At 38.1% G+C, this 13,468-nt stretch overlaps 1 protein-coding gene across 2 annotated transcripts in view; it reads right to left on the bottom strand.

Moving 5' to 3' along the window:
* Nucleotides 1-13,468, bottom strand: part of TAFA1 (TAFA chemokine like family member 1) — a 597,419-nt gene that overhangs the window by 96,152 nt on the left and 487,799 nt on the right. For both annotated transcript variants that reach the window (XM_037040915.1, XM_037040914.1), the window contains exon 3: nucleotides 4,206-4,346. In XM_037040915.1, the coding sequence (XP_036896810.1) occupies nucleotides 4,206-4,346 (141 nt within the window). The remainder of the gene's footprint in view (nucleotides 1-4,205; nucleotides 4,347-13,468) is intronic.

The raw sequence follows: 13,468 nt of genomic DNA, 5'->3' as shown, positions 1-13,468 counted from the left end.
TCAAGTTTCCAAATCTCTGTGCCTTAGTTTCCTGATGGGTAAAATGCAATAATAGGAGGATACACCTTATGCTGTTGGAGTTAGAATTAAATAAATGTACAGGCTTGTAGGACTTGGAAAAGTGATACATAGGAAGTTTCAAGGAAATGTTAGCTGCCCTGACTGGTGTGGCTCAGTGGACTGAGTGTCAGCTTGCAATCTGAAAGCTCACTGTTTCAATTCTCTCATATATTGATCTTTCTCTCCCTCTCTTTCTCCTTCTCTTCCCTTCTCTCTAAAAATAAATAAATAAAATCTTTTTTTAAACTCAGCCATTATTTTTATTATTGTTACTATTATTTTTCTTAATTGTATTCCATTATTTTTAAACTTTGATACTGATACTCTTTTTATGTTATCACAGATCAATTATACTAATAAAACATGATTTTTAATAAGCCTCCTAGTAAATTATTTTTGTTTGTTTTCCATATCTTCTTGGAAAAATTCTTCCCTTAAGTAAATAATTATATTTTGAATCACCATCTTCTTTTATGAGCCTTTATTTCATTTTAAATGTAGTTCCTGGAAAGTACAATTGACCTGTGAACAGCACTGGTTTGAATTGTGTCAATCCACTTATATGAATTTATAGTCAGCCCTTCATTTCCACAGGTTTTGTATCTGTGGGTTCAATCAACCACAGATCTAGAATGTTTTTGCATTTCCAGCCATGGTTTCCAACTGTTGGTCAAATTCCCAGAAGTGAAGGGCAGAATGTAGAGTTAAAAATTATATGTGAACTTTCAGCTACATAGGGCTGGGGGTTGGGGGGTGGTGCCCTAACCCTAGCATTGTTCAAGGGTCAACTGTAATTGGATATTATTAAAAGGTTGTGGATTATATTTTTCATTGATCTCAACCAAAGATATTGAGTAAGGTGTTTCCCTACCCCCAGTTTGGGTTATAGGATAATTAATAAAATACAACAGGGTGTGAATTAAAGCATAATGACATATTTCTTCTTAATAGTGCTAGACACAACTCCAAGGGTGTAATGTTTTTCTTAAATATTTATAATGAATATCTTCACATTTAAATTATCGAGTATGTACTTTGGTATTTTCAGTTATTAAGCAACATCATTTTAAAACTAAAATCCACTACTTAAAAATTTTTCCAAATATCACATATCATACTTTTAAATAAGTTGCTAAGACTGTACTGCAGAATTTATGTCCCATTTCAAATAATATGGTCTCTTTATGAATCATAAAATAATCTAATATATGCTTATTTTAAAATCATTGCTCTTCCTCTGCTTTTAAAAACATTGTAGAAATTGCCACTGACTAGTGATTTTAGAGGAAAGCAAATAAGAGCCATTGGGACACTTACTATGATAAATGCACTAGGTATGACAAACTATGTTTAGGACAAATGTGGTTCATGGGTTGTCATCTGCTGTCAAGAACAGAAGCTGGTTTCTCTCCATGCTGGGTTGAGAAAGGGAAGTGCACAAAACATTGTGCATGTGCCAAAGTGAAGGGGACAGTTAGATAAACAGTGGTGTGTCCACCTCTAAAATCCTAGTGGTTATTAGCAATAATGTTCAAAGATTATGTATTATGTTGGAAAGTGCTCATTATATAAGAAGTGAAAAAGGCTGTTTATAGGACAGTACTGTAATATTTGATTCAATAAAATACTAAGTATGTGAATTTCTCTTTAAAGAGAGGGCAGTTCCTCTTTAAAGCCTGGGAAGATGTATGCATGTTAGCTTACAAAGAAATTCATTGTTTGATCACGAATGCCATGGGTTATTTTAATGCCTAGATGCATTTATGTAGTTTCAAGAGTCCTATAATGAACATGTATTCCTGAATATGTCATTAGCTATATCTAGGATAAATAATTAGAAGTATTTTCACGAAAAGACAGTGACTAAAATGCTAGTGTGTTGAATTAATATAAAACAGAACTTCATAAAACAATGTCTCTTTCTAAGCATTACCAACATGTATTAATAAAGTAGAAATACATATCATCATTTAGTGGGTACTTGACGGGAACCAGACATTATGCAAAACACATTGTACACATGATTTCTTTAATCCTCATCACAATCTCATAAAGTAGAAACAATTATTATCCCAATTTTTAGATGAGGAGACAGGTTAAAAACAAATGTAACTTGCCCAAGGTCATGGCTGTCTTATTTTATAGTTCATGATATCAGTAACTATGCTAGAAATACTAGTTTATATATACTTCATGTTTAATTTGCATATAGAGTTTGCAGCCATTAAATCAATTCATCATAATATGCATTCCAGTGAATTCAAGGAAACTATATACAATCAGCTTGAGATTATAGAACACTCTATATTTTATTAACTTTCACTTGGAAGATAGAAACTAATAGTTCTCTTGCCTGAACCTACACACTAAAGGGTTCAGAGTTTCTGAAGTCAAACAAAACTGTTCTGAGAGATAAAATATTACCATTATGTTGCTTAGCTTCTCAGAGAACTTAGGGCCAGTTGCCATTTCTCCTCTGTCACCAAGGAAATTGCATTACTTTTTTGTCTTGCTTCCAAATCCTTATGAAAATTCTATTTCTAGATCATTAGAGATAAAAATGAACTGGAAACAAAATGGAGATTTATAGTTAACAGACTCAGTGCTTTCTCTGGCAGAGAACGTGAGAAAATGTCATGGTTTCATAATGTTTATTGGTTTATAGGCTAAGAGTTTTCTTCTACAGGAGGGTGAAATGGCTTTTCTGGCCTAGCTGTCTGCCTTCCCTACCCTGGAGGTGCCTCCTTGTGTTGACTGGGATGCTGTGTGACCTGAGCATGACTTACTTCTCTGAGTCCTGATTTTCTTACTGAAGAGTTTGAAGATCAATTCGCACCTGGCTCTAAAAATGGGAAGAGAAATTTATGGTTCCTTTGAACCTTAGCTTCACTGTTTGATAGAGGATATATAATTATTTTAAAGTTGGTACTCAAGTCAGTATTTTAGAGCCAGTGACTCTGGAATCAAGAGTTAGTGGAGCTATGCTTTACCAGCCATGGTACCAATAAAACATTACTTAGCCCATCTAAGCTTCAGTTTCTTGATGTTTAAAATCAAGGGCAAGTGTTTCTGGCCCAGTGATCTCTGTTTCCTGGTTTTCAAGCCCTATAGTCCACTCCCACACTGAACAGTTAGGGCTGACTTGTATAACAAATAGGGTATCGTGAAAACAGTGAAGTGTAAAATTTAAGCTTAAATTATAAAGGAAAAAGTCATTGTGTTCTTTTGCATCACACACTTTGGGGGAAGCTATGCCATGTTGTTAGAACACTAAGCTTCTATGGAGAAGTCTCTGTGGCAAGGAATTGAGGCCCCCTGCCAACAGTCATGTGAGTGAGCAATGTTAAAACCATCTTCCAGCACCAGTCAGATCTTGACTGCAACCACATGAGAGACCTGAGCCAGAAACATCCAGAGAAGTTGGATTCTTGACCCACAGAAACTGAGGTAATGTTTGCTGTTTAAACCTGCTAAGTTGGGAGGGGGATCATGATGTGTTACATAAACTAATGTGTGAGAAGTATTTAGGATAGTGCTTGGGGCACTTCTATTATGAATATATGTGAAGCATCTCAGCAGTGGCTGGAATATAGTAAATGCCCATTAAATTGAATGTGCTAAATGGATGTCAGGTGTTTTTTTTCTTTAACTACCATTCAACATCATCATTATATTTAACCTCAATCCAAAATCACTTCCCACATGAGCTAGAACCTCATATTTCTTCTCTAAAAACATAAAAAAGTAGAGCTATTTAAAAATCTAAAAGTGGCCCTGGCTGGCGTAGCTCAGTGGATTGAGTGCGGGCCTGCGAACCACCCGATCGTGGTTCAATTCTCAGTCAGGGCACATGCCTGGGTTGCAGGCCAGTTCCCAGCAGGGGACTCATGAGAGGCAACCATACATTGATATTTCTCTTCTTCTCTCCTTCCCTTCCCCTCTAAAGATAAATAAATAAAATCTTTAAAAAAAATCTAAAAGTGAGAGAAATAAGAATTCAAATCTATTCTGAGGGCTGGACTTTGTATAACTTTTCAGCACTTTGGATATGCCTGGTTCATTATCCTGAACCATATTTATATGAAACAAAAATGTATATTATGCACGATGAACACATACAGAGAAATGTAAAACCACCTCCTTACCATCGACACAAGAAGGCCGGTTTCTGGTTGTTCCAGCCACTTTCCCAGGTAAACAGGAGCACTTGACTGTTTGTGACCGCTCCTCAATGCGGTTCTTATTACAACATCTGTGCGCTGCTATCACTTCGCATGTCCCTCCTTCTGGCAAGAAAGAAAGAATAGAGAATCTAGTTAGAGATAATTCGGCAGCCATTTAGGCCTGTGGAGATATATGTGGAAGGATTGGTGAAAGTGAAAAAAATGATAGAAATAGTTTCCATGAGGTCTATTTTCTATGGGATTTTCTCCCACCCTCTGTCTATAATGTGTATGTGTAACATGTATTATACACCGGGTCTGTGTGATCTTGGCAAAGACATTGGGCATTATAGCATTACACACCACATGCAATGAAGGCACCTGTGAGGGGCCCTCGAGAGGAATGATTTGGGGCTGATGCAATGGTCCCATGAATGCCTGGAGCCACCCAAAAATAAAGACACTGTCTGATTTAAGTGCATTATTTTTTGGTGCTCACTCTCATGTTAACTTTGATTTACAATTCTCTGATCTCTCATTAATGGCAAGCACCTGACCCTCCAGTGATGTAGTCCTGCAGAGGCAGGAAAACTGCCCAGGATTTAGCTCTCCCTCCCACTGCCTGCCCACTCTCAAATGGGGCTAAATAGAAAATCTAACTGGGAGTCATTTCCCAAATTCTGATCCCTTCCAGAAATGATAGAAATAATCACTGAAGCAAGTAAGTATATGCTTTAAATGGCACCTCAAACTAGAGACCAAGGCCTATGGCTTCACTTAATTGTTACGGATCAGCCATGCATTCATCATCATTTATTGGCAACCTAATGATGTATGCCACTCTCCACTGAGTTCTTCATAGATGCACTGCTGGGTTTGTCTAGGGGTTTGATGAACAGTCAGGTGGGTCTTTCCAGCTTGTAGGACATCAGCTGAGGCAGTTCTCCAGGGACACAAAAGATATCCCAAAGGACCAGCAACTGGAAATGAACTTTCCCAACATAATTTTTTTTTTCATTCAGGGAAAATGTTTTTAATTTGACAAGAATCATCCCATAACACTTATGATTCTTGGCATTTAGGATTCAGTTGGCAGTAATGCAGCAAGCATTTGCTAAGTAACCACTACAAATAAGTTACTGTGTTATAGACTATAAAGCATGTATATCCAGCTCATAGTGGGAGTACTTGGAAACATTGATAAAAAGGAGAGGAGGAGGGAAGAAGGCAGGAAGGAGACTGAGGGCAGCTCCACCCTGTCCTGATAACTTCAGTGTAATGTGGTGTTTCTCAGAGCAGGGTGAGGGCTGGGGTGACCTGGCTATTTATCCTGCCCACTGATATTTGGCAAAATCTGGAGACATCTTTAATCCTCAATACTGGTGAAGGGTGGGTGCTACTAACATCTAATGGGCAGAGGCCAAGGATGCTGCTAAACTCACAACACACAAGACAGCCTCCCACAACAAATAATTATCTGTCCTAAATGCAAATAGCACTGAGTTTGAGAAACCCTGGTTTAAAATAATAGAAACACAGAAGAATTTCTGACTCACGGTAGACTAATCCTGCCTCCCTCAATGGTAGAAGGGGTGGGGGAAGAGTTTAGGCTTTTGAACCAGCTTGGTTTAGTCTGAATCTCAGCTCTGTCACTTACACTCTGGGTACCTCAGTTTCCTCATCTATAAATAAGAACAATAATAAACCTCCTTAATAAGGTTAGTGTGAGTATAAACCAAGATGACACATGAATAGGGATTAGCGCTGAGACTGGCATAGAGTAAAGTGACCATATATGCTACCTACAGTAATAATACCCAGTTACATTAATGTATTTATTTGGGGATGCTACCCTTCTTTCTGCTTCAGAAACTTTGCAAATACAATTTTTCCTGAAATATTCTCTTCTCCCTTCCAACCCTTCACACCCCACCCTCAGCTTAAATACATTCACCCAGTTAACTCCTTTGAACTAAACACAAAGGTCAGTTCCCTAGAAAACATACCCTCACTGGCACCACTTCTCATTCTCTGAATTTTCCTTGCATAATTTTAAGGACTGTGTGTAGGGAACTGCTTCCCAAGGCATGGAAATGTAGCTCAGCACCCACGTGGAAAACCAGTGGGGAGTGAGTCAGCATGCAGGACCATGCCCACAAAGTTCTCCCATGGGAAATCAGGCCTGCATTATAACTAAGATGCTTTGTGACTTGCTTTTGCTAAAACTCTTTCTCCCTGAGTTCAGGCAGAAATGCTTACTACATATCTTTAAAGTAACTTCCTGAAGTCTGTGCTAATTCTCCCAAGGATTGAAGTGTAACCAGACCTGTTACTCTTATTGTTCCCTTGCATTTGCAACATTTTTTTCCTTGTAAATCTGTAAGAAGTAATCATTAATACCCCTTCCGTTGCTATCTGTAAAAAATAATTACCTAAAGCAAACCTAAGTATAACGAATGAAAACCTTCTTTGATGTATACTATTAGAAATCCAATAAAAGCTTTTCAAGGCAAGGATTGAGGCGCTCTCCTCTTGAGAGAGTAGCCAGGCTGCTCCAAGGCACATTCCCCTCAAGAAAGTAGCCATGCCATCCCTTTTCCTCCACAGGACTTGGTAGTCTGTGTGGATTTATCTCGTCTCATCCATATCTCCTTGGACACTGTGAGCCAGTGTCCACATCACCTGTGACCCCAGGTAAACCAAAAGCTTGGGCAGGGTCAAGGTTGTTGCTTTTCTCCCCATAGGCCTATTGTCAAAAACTGGTATAGGTACTCTTAACTATTGTTTGAATGAATGAAAGAACAAAATATAAAAAATATAACAACATAATATAAGCACCAGGTTCTAGAGGCATAGATGGAAGAGGAGACCCATTCATTTTTGAAGAATTAGGAAGGCTTCTTATATCATGAGTTGAAATAGGATAGAGCTTCAACAGGGGAAGATGAGGAGAAGCATTTAACTAGCATGAAAGGCTGGGATGTATTGATTAAATCAGAATATTAATTATGGAACAGTTTTAGATTTATAGAAAGCTGATGAAGATAGTTCTGATGAAGATATGCTGCATGCTATTATTTCCTATTTCTATTCCTCTAATGTTAACATCTAATACAATATTAGTGTGCTAAATTTGAACCAATATGAATACATTATTATAACGAAAGTCTTTGCTTTAATTGAGATTTACTTTGCTTTTACCTAATGTCCTTTCCTATTCCAAGATCCCCGTACAGGATACCACATTACATTTAGTTCTCTTATCTCCTTATATTACTTTTGGCTGTGCTATTTTCTCAGACATTCCTTCTTTTTTACGACCTTGACAGTTCTGAGCAGTATTGGTCAGGTATTTTATAAAATGTCTCTTAAATAGGACTCATTTGATGCTTTTCTGATATTTAGACTGAGGTGATGTGTTTTTAGAGGAAGATCACAGAGGTGAAGTCCCATCACTTCAAGGGTGCACGCTGTCAACATGACTTATCACTGTTGATATTGACCTTGATCATTTGTTAAATTTCTTCACTGTAAAGGTACTGTTTTTATCCCTAATGCTGCCCTTTTCCACACAGTCCTTTTTGGCAGGAAATCACCATGTACAGCCCTTACTCGAGAAGTGGGGACTTAAGTTCCGACTCCTGACTCCTGGAGGGTGGTGTATCTACTAACATCACTGGGAATTCTTCTGCATGGCAGATTTGTCCCTTCTGTCCCACTTTATTTCCCTTTTCAGTTTATATTGGTGTGGACTCATGGATATTTATTTTATATTGATACTTTGGGTGATAACCCATTACTATTACATTTATTAGGTTGCTCAAACTATCCTAACTTTGGCCATTGTGAGCTTTCTCAGGTGGTTTCTGTGTATAGCCCTTCCCCCACTTTTTTGAGCACTTCCTTACTTTCTCGCCCTATAAGACACTCCAAGTTTACCTTATTTATGTCCTAACCTAGTCCTAGAATTAGTCATTTCTCTTAGGAGCTTGTCAGGGTTGGTTTACTTACTTAATTTTATCAAATATTATTTTTTCAATTAAAGTTGATATTCAATGTTCTATTAGTTTTAGGTGTATAGCAGTTATTAGACATTTGCATGATTTACAAAATGATCCCCTAATAGGCCTTCCACCTACTGACACCATAAATAGATATTACAATATTGTTGACTCTGTTCCCTATGCTATAATTTACAACCTCATGACTATTTAGCAACTGACAATTTGTACTTCTTAATTCCTTCACTTTTTTTACCCACCTTCTCAAGCTTCTTTCCATCTGGAAACCATCTGTTTGTTCTCTGTATCTATGAGTTTCTTTCTTTCTTTTTCTTTTTCTTTTGTTTTTTAAAATTCCACATTAAATGAAATAATATGGTATTTGTCTTTGTCCATGTGACTTATTTCACTTAGCATAATACTTTTTAAGTCCATTTATGTTGTCACAATGATAAGATTTCATATTTTTATGACTGAGTACAATTCCATTGTACATAAGTACCACATCTTCTTTTTTAAGGATTTTTTAAAAATATATTTTATTGATTAAGTGATTACAATTGTCCCACTTTTTCTCCCCTTTATTCCTCTCCACCATGTACACCCCCCTCCCACTATCATTTCCCAACCTTATTTCATGTCCATGGGTCATACATACAAGCTCCTTGGCTTCTCCATCTCCCATACTATTCTTAAACTATCCCTGTCTATTTCGTATCTACCATTTATGCATATGCAGTGCACCTTTCCCCCCATTCTCCCATACCCCTCCCTGCTGATATCCCTCCATGTGATCTCTATTTCTGTGATTCTGTTCTTGTTCTAGTTGTTTGCCTAGTTCCTTTTTGTTTTTCAGGTTTGTTGATATCTGTGAGTTTGTTGTCACTTTACTGTTCATATTTTTTATCTCTCTTTTTTAGACAAGTCCCTTTAACATTTCAAATAATAAGAATTTTGTGATGATGAACTCCTTTAACTTGACTTTATCTGGGAAACACTTTATCTGCTCCTCCATTCTAAATGAAAGCTTTGCTGGATAGAGTATTCTTGGATGTATGTAGGTCTTTACCTTTCATGACTTGGAATACTTTTTTCCAGTCCCTTCTTGCCTGCAAGGTTTCTTTTGAAAAATCAGCTGATAGTCTTTTGGAAACTCCTTTGTACGTAACTCTTTCCTTGTCTCATGCTGCTTTTAAGATTCTCTTCTTATCTTTAATCTTGGGTAATATAATTATGATGTGCCTTGGTGTGTGCTTTCTTGGGTTCAACTTCTTTGGGACTCTCTGAGCTTCCTGGACTTTCTGGAAGTCTATTTCCTTTGCCAGATTGAGGAAGTTCTTCATTATTTGTCCAAATAAGTTTTTAATTTTTTGCTCTTGTTCTTCTCCTTCTGGTACCCCTAAGATTCACATGTTGGAACGTTTAAAGTTGTCTCTGTGGTTCCCAAGCCTCTCCTCATTTTTTTTTTTTGAATTCTTCTTTCTTCATTCTGTTCTGGTTGACTGTTTATTTCTTCCTTCTGCTCCAAACCATTGATTTGAGTCCTGGTTTCCTTCCCTTAATTGTTGGTTCCCTGTACATTTTCCTTTATTTTAGTTTTCATAGCCTTCACTTTTTCCTTTATTTTGCAATGACATTCAACCACTTCTATGAGCATCCTGATTACCAGTGTTTTGAACTGTGCATCTGATAGATTGGCTATCTCTTCATTGTCTGGTTGTATTTTTTCTGGGGCTTTGATCTGTTCTTCCATTTGGGCAATATTTTTTTTTATCTCGGTGCACCTGTTATGTAGTAAGGGGTGAAATCTTAGGCATTCTCCAGGGAAGATCCACGTCATTGTGTTGTGGTGCTGTATGTGGGAGAAGGGTCTGAGAGGGAACAATTGCACTTGCTCAGCTCTCAACCTGCTTTCAGTTACTTCTTCTACTTCCCATAGGGAAATTGGGGCCTTCTGGTGCTGATTCCTAGGTGGGTGGGTTTGTGCCAATTCAAGGACTCTGTGGGATTCTCCAACAAAGTCTCCTGTGAGGCTGGGAGTTTCTCCCACTGCTGCAACTCCCAGAGGTTTTTTTTTCATTTAGAGGTGTTGAAGGTATATTTCCCAGCACTAGAACCCTTGGTTGCATGGTATGTATCACTCCTCAGTTGGCCCTCCTGGTTTATCTCTACGCAAATTAAGGACTGCCCAGCCAGGCAACCAGCCACTGCCTTGATCTTCCTGGTCAGCTGGCTGCAGCCTTGCCATCTGTGCTCTCCACCCCAGCTGCCCATCTCCACACCTCCTACGGGTCTAGAAGACTCTTTCTTCATTAACTCCTTGGTTGTCAGACCTTCATATAGTTTGATTTTTGGGAAGTTCTGGTTATTTTTTGTTTTTAAATTTGTTGTTGTCCTTCTTTTGGTTGTGGGAGGAGGGAAAGTGTATGTACCTGTGCCTCCATCTTGGACGGAAGTTGTACCACTCTTCTTTATTCAGTCCTTTTCAATTGGAGCAATTAATCCACTTATATTTAAAATGATTATTTACAGATATAATTATTGCCATTTTATTGTTTTCTGATTGTAGTTGTTCTGTTTCTCTTTTATAATGTTATGCTCTGTTCTTGTTTGTTGATGATTTTCTGTAGTGTTGTTTTTGGATGCCCTTTTTTTTACTTCTTATATATCTTTTTTAGATCTTGGTTTGTGGTTTCCATGTACTTTTTATATGCTAAGCCACATCTGTAGCACTCTATTTTAAGTTGATTGTCACTGTAAAATTAGGACCATTTATACTCACCCTCTCCATGGTTATGTTTTTGTCATTATTTTTTACTTCCTTTATGTGTGTGTTTGTGTGTATCCTTTAATTTACTGTTAAAATTACATGTGATCTTTCTACATTTCCTTTTTAACCTTTGTACTAGTTTTAGTGTTTGTTGATCTACTGGATTTGTTGGTGAGAATTTTTTTCTTTGTGATACTTTCTTATTCATATTTTTTATTTCTGAAAAGTGTCCTTATAACATTTCCTGTACTACTGGTTTAGTAGTGATGAATTCTTTTAGCCTGTTTCTTGTCTGGAAAGCTTCAATTTTAAGTGATAGCCTTGGTGGGTAGAGTAATCTAGGTTGCAGTTCCTTGCTTTTCATCATCTTGCATATTTCATGCCAATCACTTTTGTACTGCAACATTGCTGTGAGAAATCAGCTGACAGTATTATGGGAGCTCCCTTGTACATAATTTCTTTTCTTTTGCTACTTTTGAGGTTTTATATTTCTCTTTAATCCCTGGCATTTTAATTATGATGCATCTTGGTGTGGCACTCTGTGCTTTCTAAACTTGTATTTACTGGTACTCATCTGCTTAGGGAAGTTTTTTTGTTATCATTTCTTCTAATAGGTTTTCAATCTCTTACTCTCTCCTTTTTCCTTTGCAAATCCCAATGATGTTGTTACACTTCAAGTTGTCCTAGATTTTCCTTAAATGATCCTCATTTTTTAAATACTTTTTTTTCTGTGCCCTTGGGTATTTTCAGCTACCTCTACTGATTTGAGCCTCTGCTTTGTCTAAGCTGCTGTTGATTCCATCAACTATATTATTAATTTCAGTTCTTATATTTCCATTTTGGACTAGTTCTTTTTTATGCTTTTTATCTTTTTAAATATCTTTTATTAATTATGCCATTACAGTTGTCCCATATCCCTCCTTCACTCCCCCCTGCACACCCCTTCCCACTTGCATTCCCACTCTTCTGTCCATGTGTCATAAGTTCTTTAGTGTCTACATTTCCCACACTACTCTTGCCCTCCTCCTGTCTATTTTCTCCCAACCGTCTATGCTACTTATTCTCTGTACCTTCTCCCTGCCTCTCCTCCTCCGACTCCCCTGTTGCTAACTTTCCATGTGATCTCCATTTCTGTGGCTCCACTCCTCTTTTAGATGTCTGCTTAGTTTGCTTTTATTTTAGGTGTGGTTGTTAATAACTGTGAGTTTGCTGTCCACTCACTGTTCATATTTTTATCTTCTTTTTCTTAGATAAGTCTCTTTAACATTTCATAGAGTAAGGGCTTACTGATGATGAATACCTTGAACTGGACCTTATCTGAGAAGCACTTTATCTGTCCTTCCATTCTAAATGAAAGCTTTGCTGGATAGAGCAATCTTGGATGTAGGTCTTTGGATTTCATGACTTGGAATACTTCTTTCCATCCCCTTCTTGCCTGCAAGGTCTCTTTTGAGAAATCCGCTGACAGTCTGATGAGAACTCCTTTCTCCTATCTCCTTTTTTATGTTTGCCATTTCTTTGTTGAAGTTCCCATTGAGATCATCTATTCTTTCAAGTTCATTGAGCCTTCTCATCAGCTGTATTTGGGGCTTTTCATCTGTTAGGTTTTTTGTCTCCCTTTTGTTTAGTTCCTTTTCTGAAGTCTTGTCATGTTCTTTCATTTGGGGCATGTTTTTTTGTTTTCTCATTTTGGCTGCCTCCCTGAGTTTCTATGTATTAGGTAGAGCTGTTATATCTCCCATTATTAGCAGAGAGGTCTTATGTAGTAAGTGTCCTATGGGGCACAGTGATGCAATCTCCCTAGTCACCTGAGCCCAGTGCTCTAGGGGTGCACTGTGTGTGTGCTTTTTTATTGTTGTGGATACTTGATTATTGTTGGCATGTCAATGGGTGGGATTGACCCTCAGCCTGACTGGCTGTGGGGACTGACCATGACTACAGCAGCAAGCTTCTGTGTGACAGCTGACCCTATGAAGCAGGAGTCATTTTAATGGGCTCTGGTGCCTATTGAGTCCACCCTTTGGGTATGATGTTTGTGGCACTAATTTGGGCAATCTTCTTGTGTCATTTGAAGCCAGCCACCAGGTTTATTGGCCTTGGGAGAAGGGCTCTGGTAAAGGCCAGGTTCAGCCTCTGCCAGTGTCCAGTCCAGGGCTACCTGACAGGAGCTTCAAACTTATCTGCACTTGTTAGTTTTCTGTGATGGACTTGGAGGTGCCTGGAAATGAGTACACTATGAACTGAGACCAGCTCCCACTAGTACAGGGTTTGGGGCCATCTAGCAATATGTATGAAGCATGCCAAGGCCAGTTGTTGCTTGTTTGGTGTTTGTGGATCTTTGAGAGATTTAGGAAAGTCTATAATGTGGGCCCAGGCTGGTGGGTTTTGTGAGTAACCTATGGAAGACATTTGGGTGAATTGAATGGGATGGGCTCTCAGAGAATCACCAGGATAGAGCAACAGCAGTGTTAGTC

Source organism: Sturnira hondurensis, unplaced genomic scaffold, assembly GCF_014824575.4.
Source record: "Sturnira hondurensis isolate 20B ecotype Veracruz unplaced genomic scaffold, ASM1482457v3 Scaffold0002840, whole genome shotgun sequence".
Lineage (NCBI taxonomy): Eukaryota > Metazoa > Chordata > Mammalia > Chiroptera > Phyllostomidae > Sturnira > Sturnira hondurensis.
This window is presented reverse-complemented; position numbering and strand designations above follow the sequence as displayed.